This window comes from Nerophis ophidion, linkage group LG10, assembly GCF_033978795.1.
Source record: "Nerophis ophidion isolate RoL-2023_Sa linkage group LG10, RoL_Noph_v1.0, whole genome shotgun sequence".
NCBI classification, from domain to species: domain Eukaryota; kingdom Metazoa; phylum Chordata; class Actinopteri; order Syngnathiformes; family Syngnathidae; genus Nerophis; species Nerophis ophidion.
In genome coordinates, this window is record NC_084620.1 from 24,113,193 (window position 1) to 24,126,102 (window position 12,910).

At 43.5% G+C, this 12,910-nt stretch overlaps 1 protein-coding gene across 1 annotated transcript; it reads left to right on the forward strand.

The window, feature by feature from the left end:
• The first annotated feature begins 2,066 nt into the window (after positions 1 to 2,066).
• gal3st3 (galactose-3-O-sulfotransferase 3) lies at positions 2,067 to 8,371 on the forward strand. The gene is made up of 3 exons (XM_061913018.1): positions 2,067 to 2,191; positions 5,899 to 5,997; positions 6,068 to 8,371. The coding sequence occupies exons 2-3, from the start codon at positions 5,915 to 5,917 to the stop codon at positions 7,185 to 7,187; spliced, it is 1,203 nt and encodes a 400-aa protein (XP_061769002.1). The 5' UTR covers positions 2,067 to 2,191; positions 5,899 to 5,914; the 3' UTR covers positions 7,188 to 8,371.
• The last annotated feature ends 4,539 nt before the right edge of the window (positions 8,372 to 12,910 follow it).

The following is a 12,910-nucleotide window of genomic DNA, read 5'->3' on the forward strand; positions in this document are numbered from 1 at the left end:
TATCAGACTGCGTGGTCGGTAGTAGTGGGTTTCAGTAGGCCTTTAATCAGCCTCCCACTCTGGGAGAAAGTCCGACCCTGTAGCACATGGCGCGGTGTGTCTCTGGCCAGTGGAGAATACGGTGGTGACCTTGGGGCCGGTGAAGACCTTGGAGACTCCCCAGCACCACCAACACTGTCTCTGTTGCCACTGCCACTCGCAGGCCGCTCTGGGGTAAATTCTGGTCGAGCAAGCGGTTGGGCAGGGGTTGCCTCAGCTGGTCGAAGATCAATTTTGTTGCGTCGATATGTGGTCCCCTCTACGTCGACCAGATAGGACCGGAGTCCCAACTGCTGCAGGCACACCCCTCTACTCCATCTGCCCGTCTTGTCTCCCGGGAGCGGCTTCATTCTGACGGGCTGGTTGAGGGCACCGAGGCTGCCACAGGGTGGCGCAGTATGTTAATACAATCACCCTGTAACACCCACTTCTCCAAAGTGGGCTGACTCAGGGTGGAGGACAGAGTAAAACAACTTGCACTGAGCCTAGTCTATAAAATCCGCTACACCTCCCTAATACCGAAGTACATGTCAAACTACTTACTTAACGTAAATGACCGCCATAACCACAACACCAGGGGGAGCTCCACAAACCGTACGTTAAACCCAGATTCCGATCCAACAAAGGTCTTAATTCATTCTCTTTCTACGCCACATCACTGTGGAATGCACTCCCAACAGGTGTAAAAGTAAGTGCATCTCTATCCTCCTTCAAAACCGCTCTAAAACAACACCTACAGGCAACTTCAACCATTTACTAATACCCTCCTCCATTCACATCGCATCTCCCTGGATTGTAAATGACTTAATGTAAATAATCAAGTATATGTCTAATGTATAAACTTGTTCTTATGCTATCTGAACTCACTATGTTCTCCGGTGGCTGTACATATCCTACTAAGTAAGACCTACACTGTTTTGAAGTGAATTGTGAATTATATTTATATAGCGCTTTTTTCTAGTGACTCAAAGCGCTTTACATAGTGAAACCCAATATCTAAGTTACATTTAAACCAGTGTGGGTGGCACTGGGAGCAGGTGGGTAAAGTGTCTTGCCCAAGGACACGACGGCAGTGACTAGGTTGGCGGAAGCGGAAATCGAACCTGCAACCCTCAAGTTGCTGGCACGGCCGCTCTACCAACCGAGCTATTGTCCATTTCTCTGTTGATGCAATTTTTGATGACTGAGGTGCTGATATCAACCAAAGCTCCTCATCCTACGCCCCGTATTGTAAATATGTAAATAATTCAATGTACATACTATAATGATTAACTTGTGTGATGACTGTATTATGCTGATAGTATATATTTGTACCATGTATTGATTAACGTGGACCCTGACTTAAACAAATTGAAAAACGTATTCGGGTGTTACCATTTAGTGGTCAATTGTACGGAATGTGTACTGAACTGTGCAATCTACTAATACAAGTTTCAATCAATCAATCAATCAATCAAATGACGTCATATTCATGGTTAATTTCATGAAATAAAGTAGGACATATTTGTCATCAACTCGAGCTTTCCAATTGTACTAAATACAAATTTTATTATATTTATTACCTACTGTACAAACGCGAGTATGTAGCATTTTAAGCATAGCATTTTTCAAATTAATCATTAATGAAGATTGTGCATCTCTTATTTGTTTTTTGTTTTGTTTGGCTTGCTGGTACAAACACACATTAGTTCAATGCTTAAGTTGTTATTTACTAGCTGAAAATTTCCTCTTTAAGTATGTCAAAATAATATTTTCAAATTAATCATTTATTTGGTTGTTTTAAATTGTTTATTCTGACCAGCACAGTGGTTGTCATGTGTTATTATATCCACAAGGGAGCAGTACATGCATATGCCTTGGCGGTAATATGTTGGTTATATGTTGGTTCTGTTGGTTTGCAACATGCTTCCCCTTGGAAAATAAAATGATCATATATGTTTAATTCTCCAAAAATAAAAAAATAAAAATTAATGGGATTTAGATTTGTAATTTGATTATTTCTATGTGGCTTTTTGTTCAAAGCGACGCGACAAGGCGGGAGGGGTAGGATGGGCGCGAGCGTTGAGTGGGGGTCTCCTCAGCGTCCAGAGGACAGGAGGAAAAAGACAAAAAGCTGACTATCTGGAGCAGCTATATGACGTAGATGACAAAGGTTGGTCCTTGCCGGCCCTCTTCGATCTTAACGTGTTAGCTTTTTATTCAAATTGAGCGAGGACATTTGCGTGGCGTTACATGGCGTGTGTGTGCGTGTGCAGGATGCTACAGACGATATCAATGCATGAAGGCAGCCATGCACAACAATACATAATAATCTTTCACCGTTGTCCTTTCGGTCAGGGCTGTTTTTATGACAATCACACGCTGCAGGAATAGAGGTCACACAGATAATCGTTTATGCTCTTTTTCCACAGCACTTCGAAGCAAAATGTCCCCAATCTAGGTTTTACACAGCAGCCACAGCATAGTGATGGTGTCATATGGGCGTTCAACGTTCAGGCTGCGTTGCCACACGCTTTGATTACATTCTTGTCAATACTTGGCAGATGATAGGACACTACATATTTTCAGGTGACTAATAGGACTATAACTAATTTCATGATAATATATATGGTGATTAAGTGGTAGCTGGCCACACATTCAAGTGTGTGAATCCCAATTGGAACACCTTTTTGTTTTTCCACATTTTAATATGACATGTTTTGTACCATTGTGACATAAATAATGTAGTTTTGCAAAAATTGTACATTTACATTTATACAGAGCGCATGCTGGAAGAGACCATGCTGTAATACCATAGTAAGAACTTAATGGTTCTATAAGATACACTATATTGCCAAAAAGTATTTGGCCACCTGCCTTGACTCACATATGAACTTGAAGTGCCATCCCATTCCTAACCCATAAGGTTCAATTTAATGTCGATCCACCTTTTGCAGCTATTACAGCTTCAACTCTTCTGGGAAGGCTGTCCACAAAGTTGCGAAGTGAGTTCATAGGAATTTTCGACCATTCTTCCAAAAGCGCATTGGTGAGGTCACACACTGATGTTGGTTGAGAAGGCCTGGTTCTCGGTCTTCGTTCTAATTAATCCCAAATGTGTTCTAACGGGTTTAGGTCAGGACTCTGTGCAGGCCAGTCAAGTTCATCCACACCAGACTCTGTCATCCATGTCTTTATAGAGCTTGCTTTGTGCACTGGTGCACAGTCATGTTGGAAGAGGAAGGGTCCCGCTCCAAACTTTTCCCACAAGGTTGGGAGCATTGAATTGTCCAAAATGTTTTGATATCCTGGAGCATTCAAAGTTCCTTTCACTGGAACTAAGCGGCCCAGCCCAACTCCGGAAAAACAACCCCACACCATAATTCCTCCTCCACCAAATTTCACACTTGACACAATGCAGTCCGAAATGTATCATTATCCTGGCAACCTCCAAACCCTGAGTCATCCATCAGATTGGCAGATGGAAAGGCGTGATTCATCACTCCAGAGAACACATCTTTACTGCTCTAGAGTCCAGTGGCGACGTGCTTTACACCACTGAATGGTAATTTCTTAGTGGCCCTTCTTGACAAAACTGCCATGTGTAAAATGTTATGGACAAATAGACTAAGAAGTGTTTATTTTATGGATATCAGAGCAGGCGGGAGTGCTTGAGTAGAGAATGAATGACACAACTGTGTTGCCTCAGCAGAGAGGGAGGAAACGGACACGGCATGGCCGAGAATGACCACAAATGTACATCTGTCAATATGTGACATTACAAATGGTCCACTGTTAAGACTGTAAGACAGTGTTCAGGGGCATACACAACTCATGATGTTATGCTTTGGTATTGTTTAACACATGTATCCAACATTGTAACAACATTTATAAGGAAAATTATCATTGGACTTTTTCTGTGGCGCTTTCACTAAGACTGCAAGGGAAGCTCAGGTTCCTCTAAAATGCCAAAAAATTAAGTGGTGAAATATGTCATGTTTACATTTCATTGACTGAATATGTGCTAGAATGTCTTAATTTTTTGGTCTAAATCAGCTCCTTTTTTGACAGGTGCATCATCTTTCTTCTCATTAATCATGGTAGTGTCCCAGTGCATTAAACAGCGTTAAAGCTGAGCGTCCACTGACTTCATTGGGGTAGCACAGAGTGGGTTGTTTCACTGCAGCTATACAAGACGGTCATTGGATGAATGCTGTTTTTTTCCCGCTCAGTGTCTCTGGAAGTGTATGGAAAGTGGGCTTGGCCTCAGCTGGCCTTGATGTTGAGCTTCCGCATGATGATTGCATGATCTGCCTGAGGCTGAATCTATTTTTGCTAGACAGTAAGATAAGTGACTAAGCAATATCAAAATATAAACCACTGCCAAAGCATTTTTCAATGTACATTTTGTTGTTCCGAGTAGATGTCCCCTAAATGATGAGTTCTTTGTACAATATATCATCTTTATATGTTTTATTACTTTTATTGGAGACTGTATTAATGTTTGGAACATGGGTGTCAAACTCTGGCCCGTGGGCCAAATTTGGTTCACCGTGTAATTTAATTTGGCCCTTGAGGCAGTATCAAATTAACATTACAGCTGGCCCGCCGTTATTACACAGCAGCGGTGCCACTGTAACACCGCAATTTCTCACACTTGCCAATCCTCCCGAAGTTCAGTGCCCCTCCCGGAAATCTCCCGGGGCAAGCATTCGCCAGATTTTCACCCGGACAACAATATTAGGGGCTTGCCTTAAAGGCACTGCCTTTAGCATTCTCTAAAACCTGTCGTCACGTCCGCATTTCCTGCATACAAACAGCGTGCAGGCCCACTCGCATAATATATGCGGCTCTTACACACACATAACTGAATGCAATGCATACTTGGTCAACAGCCATACAGATCACACTGAGGGTGGCCGTATAAACAACTTTAAAACTGTTACAAATATGCGCCAGACTGTGAACTCACAACAAACAGGAAAGACAAAAACATTTCGGGAGAACATCTGCACTGTAACATAACATAAACACAACAAAACAAATACCCAGAACGCCTTGCAGCACTAAATATTTCGGGACATTGCAATATATTTTGATATTTACCTCAGAAGGCTGCAAATAGAAAAGAGGCCTTACATTTGTACTTAAAATTTATTTGAAAAGCCATTGATATTTTTTAATTATTATTATTATTATTATTTGAAGCTCAATTTTGCATGTCACTATAAACTTACTGTATATAAGCCTTAATTGTTCAATGTTCAATGCAAAACTTGTTTTGGTCCCTATTAAAAGGTTAATTTGTTCAGTTTTAAATTTTGGCCCACTCTGTATTTGAGTTTGACACCCCTGGTTTAGAAAGTAGCTGAAAAGGAGCTTCCCCTACTTGAATGAGTAATCCTTTTTAAATTTCACAACTTTGGGAAGACTATATGTATGGCAGCTTGCTGATAAGTACAGTTTGTCATTTTTTCCTAAAAATAGCAACGAGAAATATAGAATATCAATGAATATATATATAATCATACCTGGTCGAGGGGGGCATGTTTCTGTGCAGTTCTGGCAGTAGCAAGGTTGGGGGCTCAACCCTGGCTGTGGAATTTAAGCATATCGGCCAAGAGGAGTAGAATGCAGATTTGTCCTGGTAAAGCGTGCTTGATGATCTTCTTTTGGGCAAAATTACAAAATAACTTTTCACTAACAGTTTTCCACGTGCCAAACATTCCCACTTTTCCACAAATTCCACACAGTATTTCACCTCGGCTCTGGCTTTTACATGCACTTTCTACACACATTGCCTTGCTGGTTGTTATTTTGTTCAAGTCTTAAAGCCTATCCCTTGACTACCTCATGTTTCCTCATTTGATGCCATTGTAGAACACAGACAGGGAGAATGTCGCAGAAGAAGATCTTCCTGGCCTTCACGGTTGTTACCATGGTGACTCTGTTGCTGCACAGTGGCGGCCATTGGAGCAGGTGAGTGAGCAAACACTTGAGTAAATAACAACAAGCAATCAGTAACATCAAATATACATCTTTACTTCAGGACTATGCAGGATCTCCACGCAATCTGTCCTGCCCTGTCCTCTAATCGCCCAGCGGGCCTGAAAATGAAGCACACCAACGTGGCGTTCCTAAAAACCCACAAGACGGCCAGCACCACCATGCAAAACCTTCTGTTTCGCTTCGCAGAGCGCAACAACCTGACGGTGGCGCTGCCCGGCCGGGCATGCAGTCACCAGTTCTGCTACCCACGTCTTTTCAGCGCTCACTTTGTGCATCCCCACACGCTTCCGCCAAACATCATCAGCAGTCACATGCGCTTCAGGAAGGCGGAGCTGCACCGCCTCATGCCCAATGACACCATCTACATCACCATACTGAGGGAACCGGCCGCTATGTTTGAGTCCTTGTTCAGCTACTACAACCAGCACTGTGAGAGCTTTAAGGCCGCCAATGGCTCTCTAGAGTCCTTTTTGGAGCAGCCTTGGCACTACTACCGCCCTCAGGACAAGCGCTCCATGTACGCCCGCAACACGGTGACATTTGACTTGGGTGGGGACAAGGACCACGCCTCTACAGACGCGGCGTATGCACAATTCTTGGTAGATGAGGTGGAGCGCGTCTTTTCCTTGGTGATGATTGCTGAGCACTTTGACGAGTCGCTTGTTCTGCTGCGTCACCTTCTCTCCTGGGACCTCGACGATATTGCGTATGTGAAGCTCAACATGCGCACGGCCAGCTCCAAACACCAGCTCACCCCAGGCCTCTCTGCTAAAATCCGGACATGGAATTGGTTAGACGCACGCCTCTATGACCATTTCAACTCCTCATTGTGGCACCGGTTGTCAGTTTTGGGCCCGGCCTGCGTGGCCCGGGAGGTTCGCCTCCTCCGGGTAGCCCAGGAGAGGTTGCTCCAGAGTTGTTTCGGTGGGCGTAGTCCTCTCTTTCGCCCAGCAGCGCAAATAGAGTACAAGGAGCTGCGGCCCTGGCAACCCAGTGCCAAAGTGGAGATAGTGGGCTACGACCTTCCCACCAACCTGAGCCGTGGATTCTCCAGCTCTGCCTACGAACCCTGCCTGAAGCTTATTATGCCTGAGGTTCAGTACACCAAGGTCTTGCTTCGTTCCCAATCAATTCGCTACCGTCAGAGCCACCAGCCGTGACTTTCGCTGCAGTCTCAGATGGGCTGATCACAGTCAAGACCTCTAGAGAACCAAGCCTCGTAGAGGACCCTGCGGGATTGAACAGAGACTATGCCCACCCAGACCCATGGGACAACACTGCTCGGACACAAGCTGGGCAGATGGGTGCACAAAGTGTCGTGCTCCTTGGATAGTGTTGAATAAGGCAGGGGTCTTGGGAAGAGTCTCCCTACTTTCTGTGCCTCCTTCCATCTTATGTTTGGTCTCCAGCTGCCCCTTATTCTGACTCATAGAAACATCAGCTGACATGTCACATGAGTCACGTCCAGTGTTAGGAAAAATGGCGCTATAAAATAATGGCGTTACTGACATTGTTACTTTTACCAGTAACGAGTAATCTAATTATGGTATTTACTTGTATGTACTTTACTACGCCGTAACAGATGCCTTTAATGTAAGGTGGTACACTACTTTCGATGTGGCTGCATGTCAACAAGATAGCCTCAGAAGCACAGCAAGTTAAATGCAGGAAGTAACTTTTTAGTAATAAAAGCAACAACCTGCACCACACTAAAATTAACTTGGTATTAAATAGGAGGGGGGACAAAGCAAACAACATGCAGGCTAAGTAAACACCCACACACACACACATACACACACTCCCACAACTGCCATGAGGGAAAAATGAGCAATGATTGATGTGACAAACTTGCCATCCGTTTGTGGACAAGGAGAAAAAACAGCCATTGAAGCACATTTAATCTCTTTATTACTTAGCACTAACACAATCCAGTGAAATGATTTAACATAGCTGCCGGCCCTGCATGTAAACTACCGCTGCTACGTTTATGAACACAGCTAAGTTAAAATGCTGCTCAGTGCATGCTGTCGCTGACGTCACACATCACTTGGCAACAGGTACACAAGCTCACACACTCCGCCCTCATAAATTGTCTCTGAACTGCAAATGCCAGATATTTCGAGTTTTTGTTTTTTTAAGTAACACTTTTATTACTTTCTGTAATAATTAATAAAATTAATTTAAAACAAATATTGTTAGTAAATCAAATACTTTTTGGTAAAGTAACAAGAAACTATAATTCATTACTTTTAGAAAGTATTTTTTCTGAACACTGGTCACATCCACAACCAGAAGGTTGAAGAGGAACTGCACTTTTTGGGGGAATTTTAGCAATCCTTATGTTGGACAATGTCTTCTTTTTTTGTGCATTCTAAATTGGAAAAACTTGCTAACAAGAGGCAGTTGCCAATACAGGTAATGGGGATTGGATCTACTCATATCACGCTCGTGGTGCATTGTGATACGGGATTTAGTTCTCCCCAGGGATGCAAAGGACACTCCGGATGACAACGTAATGGTAAGATAATTTAATAACTCAGACACAGTACAAAACGGGCAGAAATAAACAAAAGAAACGCTTGCCGAACGCACGGGAAGCTAATGCTAACACTTAGCATGGATTCAGGAAACACTACAGCAGCATGCCGAACGCACAGGAAGCTAAGGCTAACACTTAGCACAGATTCAGGAATCAGAAACATGAACGCGATTGTTGCTTACCGCAAAACAATGGACCCAGGCTGCTTAAATAATGAAAGTAATTACAACACAGGTGCGCGTCCGGAAATAAGTGGCAGGTGAAACTAATAAGTAACTATGGTAACAGAACAAACAAGAAAGTGCAACTAGGAACTAAGTCAAACATTAGCAGAACAAAAAATATTCAAAACCTAAACATAATATGATCCGGGCAGCGGATCATAACAACTCACCTTCAAAAGCCTTATACAACACATCAAAATCTCCAACATTTTATACTGTATACATGTTGTAAGTGTATGTGTAATGTCATAACAAACACATTAATGACAGCATTCATTTTTATTCCGTATTTTGGTAATTTTTAGCTTTTTTTGCCGCAGGGATTTTACAGAGTTTGCTACTAACTTTAACAAAAAACAACTACCACTAGTCATGGCAGACTTTGTGAAAGCTAATTACGACAACTTTGGGAAATTATGATCCAGAACCTTATACTTTTGAGCCTGAATATACAGAGGGTGAGCTATGAGTTTTAGAAGCTGGGTGCTAAGCAGATCATGATTTAGTAAAACACTAAGCATCATTTCTGCAGTATTGCTGAGTGCTAAACAAGAAATACAAACTATGAACATGAAACACAAAACAATCACTTACTGTACAATGTCTGCTCTCAGCGGTATGTCGACTTTTGGGATATTTATCTCAAGATGTGTTCCCTGTATAGATTATGAATTCATCATAATCCTCAATTGTCAGGTAAAAAGATGGGAGCAAACAAGCATATTGCTGTGTCTTCCTAAAGATGTCGAAGGGTCTACGTTGATTGTAAATGTTGACCAACTTCTCAGCTTTTGGACACAACCTTCTACTAAGCTTAAGGGGTGTGCAGACTAGCTGGCTGTGTCAGAGTTATTTGTTGACGAACCCCAAGATGCAGAGATGGAGGCAGGCATGGAGTGAGCAAACATGATTTGAATATAAATACTAAGACAAAACCAAACAAAGGGTTCAAACCAAAAGCGTGCACGTGGGCGGATAAAAAACAAAAGGCCTTTAGCATAGCTAACAAGAAACAAAAAGGAACTTTAGCATGGAAACTAGAGGATAACAAACAGAAAAACTGGAAATAGCTACTGGCTAACAAAAACAGCTTACCGCTACGACGACCAGGACAAGATGTAGCACGACAGGTAATAGCTGAAATAATGCCAGACACGACAGGTAGCAAAGACACAAGAGTGACATGAGGTAACGACAATACAAATGACAATACAATGATCCAGCAAATGACACAAGACAAAGGAGGTACAAATAGGAGCCGGCTGATTGGCAACAGGTGTGACCAGATGACAATCAGCCGCAGCTGAAGGGGAATACAGCACTCAGGGAACAAGACAGGAAGCTTACAAAATAAGAGCAATAGACAGGAACTAAGGACATGAAATACTAAACACACTGAGGAGGAACACAGCACTCAGGGAACAAGACAGAAAGCTGACAAATTAAGAGCACTTGACAGGAACTAAAAGACAGGAAATACTAAACACAGGAAACAGACAAATGCAGAGGAAAAAACTAAAACATAGACAAACTGTCAGGGGCAAGCCTGACATTAGCCCCCCCTCCCATAACGGATACCAGACGTTTCACGAATCCTCCCCTCCTAGAAAAAAAACAGTCCAAAGTCAAGGGAGGGTGGAGGGAGGACAAGGTGGTGGGCCGCCAGCCCAAGTGTCCCCGCACCCAGCGGGGAAGAGTCAGGTGGCGACGGCGAATGGAACGCCGCTGCCATTTGCGAAGCGGTCGCCTATGAAATGACCACCTCTGTGGCCGACAGGTGTATGGTGGTGCCCTCTGCTGGCCCACCGGACAGGATGGCGGTGGCGCCCCCTGCTGCTGGCCCACCGGAGTGCGTGGTGGCGCCCTTTGCTGGCCCACCATAGTGCGTGGTGGTGGCGCCCCCTGCTGCTGGCCCACCGGAGTGCGTGGTGGTGGCGGCCCCTGCTGCTGGCCCACCGGAGTGCGTGGTGGTGGCGCCCCCTGCTGCTGGCCCACCAGAGTGCGTGGTGGAGTCTGCTGGCCCATTGAAGTGCGTGGAGGAGTCTGCTGGCCCATCGGAGTGCGTGGTGGCGCCGTAGGTTGCAGACCCACTTGAGGTGATGGCGCTGTTTGTTGCAGACCCTCTTGAGGTGATGGCGCCGTCTGTTGCAGACCACCCAAAGATGATGGCGCCGTCTGTTGCAAACCCACCGGAGATGATTGGGGCATCTGCCGGCCCACCGGCGATGATGGCGGCGTCTATTGCAGACCAACTTGTGATGATGGCGCGGTAGGTTGCAGACCCACCGGAGATGATGGCGCCGTAGGTTGCAGACCCACTTGAGATGATGGCGCCGTATGTTGCAGACCCATCGGAGGTGGTGGCGCCGTAGGTTGCAGACCCACCGGAGGTGATGGTGGCGTCTGTTGCAGACCAACTGGGACGAGAAGTAGCTGTGCATCCCCAGCTGCACAGCTACTGATAGCCCCCCTCAAGGGACTTCTCCAAGACATCCCCAGATAGGCCCACAGTCAACAGGGGTGGGTGGGAGAGGGCTTGAAACGCGGCAGAACTTCTCTCTAATTTAGCAATTAGCTCTAGCGCTAAATTGAGCCTCTCCGCCATGGACAACTCTGCAGGGTTCGTATTTGGCTGGATCATTCTGTCAGAGTTATTTGTTGACGAACCCCAAGATGCAGAGATGGAGGCAGGCATGGAGTGAGCAAACATGATTTGAATATAAATACTAAGACAAAACCAAACAAAGGGTTCAAACCAAAAGTGCGCACGTGGGCGGATAAAAAACAAAAGGCCTTTAGTATAGAAGCTAACAAGAGACAAAAAGGAACTTTAGTTAAACTTTAGTTAAACTATATGAATTAGTATCAATAAGAGGAATACATTGAATTGTGTGTGTGTGTGTGTGTGTGTGTGTGTGTGTGTGTGTGTGTGTGTGTGTGTGTGTGTGTGTGTGTGTGTGTGTGTGTGTGTGTGTGTGTGTACAAACAATCCTATATGCAGTTTGAGTAATACTAATATTCTGCAAATGTAAAAACAAATATGAATTCTGACTAAAGAATTGGTGCCGATGGAAACTAAGAAAAGGGATTTGGGTACACTATCTGGAGTACAGGGCAGGCTAGTGGGGGATCTTATGTTCGTGGATCACTCCTCTGGCAGGGGGCTCCCCTCGTCTCTTTTAATGCACAGCATAGGACACATAATAAGTACACTATCTGGAGTACAGGGCAGGCGAGTGGGGGATCTTATGTTCGTGGATAACTCCACTGGCAGGGGGCTCCCCTCGTCTCTTTTAATGCACAGCATAGGACGCATAGCAAGAGTGGTCCTCAGGTCCTGTTGATCAGGGCAGTAGCTCCACAGCCACAGATCCACTTTTAACCACTAATATCACAGTCAAAATGAAAGCTTGTTCCCATAGGCACCATAAACTGTTAATAATGTTTAGACAAAAGTGTATATTATATATACTATTATAAATATAGTATTTATATAGGTGTGTGTGTGTGTGTGTGTGTGTGTGTGTGTGTGTGTGTGTGTGTGTGTGTGTGTGTGTGTGTGTGTGTGTGTGTGTGTGTGTGTGTGTGTGTGTGTGTGTGTGTGTGTGTGTGTGTGTGTGTGTGTATATATATGATGGACATATGTGTATTTTGGGTATATGCATTTGTGTATGAATGTGATTATGTGTGTATGTGTATGTATGTATGTGTATGTATGTATATATATATATATATATATATATATATATATATATATATATATATATATATATATATATATATATATATATATATATATATATATATATGTATGTATATATTCGTTTAAATATATATAAATTGTATATATGTGTGTGTATATATATGTGTGTGTACATATGTATATATGTAAGTGTGTGTGAATTTAAATGTATTATATTTAGATAATATATAGCATCTAAGCAGCAACCACTGAACTGAATTATATTATATATATTATTGTATTATATATTGTAAATATATATTGTATATGTATAGGGGTGGGACCTAATAAGTTTACTTCTTCCCACTCCCTTTTGAGCCAATCTTGACATCTACAAAAGATTAGTCACATGTAATGTTTTCAATGTAGGTGTAAAAA

What these genes read in the sequence shown, in the direction of transcription:
- gal3st3 (XM_061913018.1), top strand. Translation starts at nt 5,915, where the DNA reads ATGTCGCAGAAGAAGATCTTCCTGGCCTTCACGGTTGTTACCATGGTG. An exon ending in AGTGGCGGCCATTGGAGCAG is followed by an intron (nt 5,998 to 6,067) that starts GTGAGTGAGCAA and finishes TCTTTACTTCAG; the next exon opens with GACTATGCAGGATCTCCACG.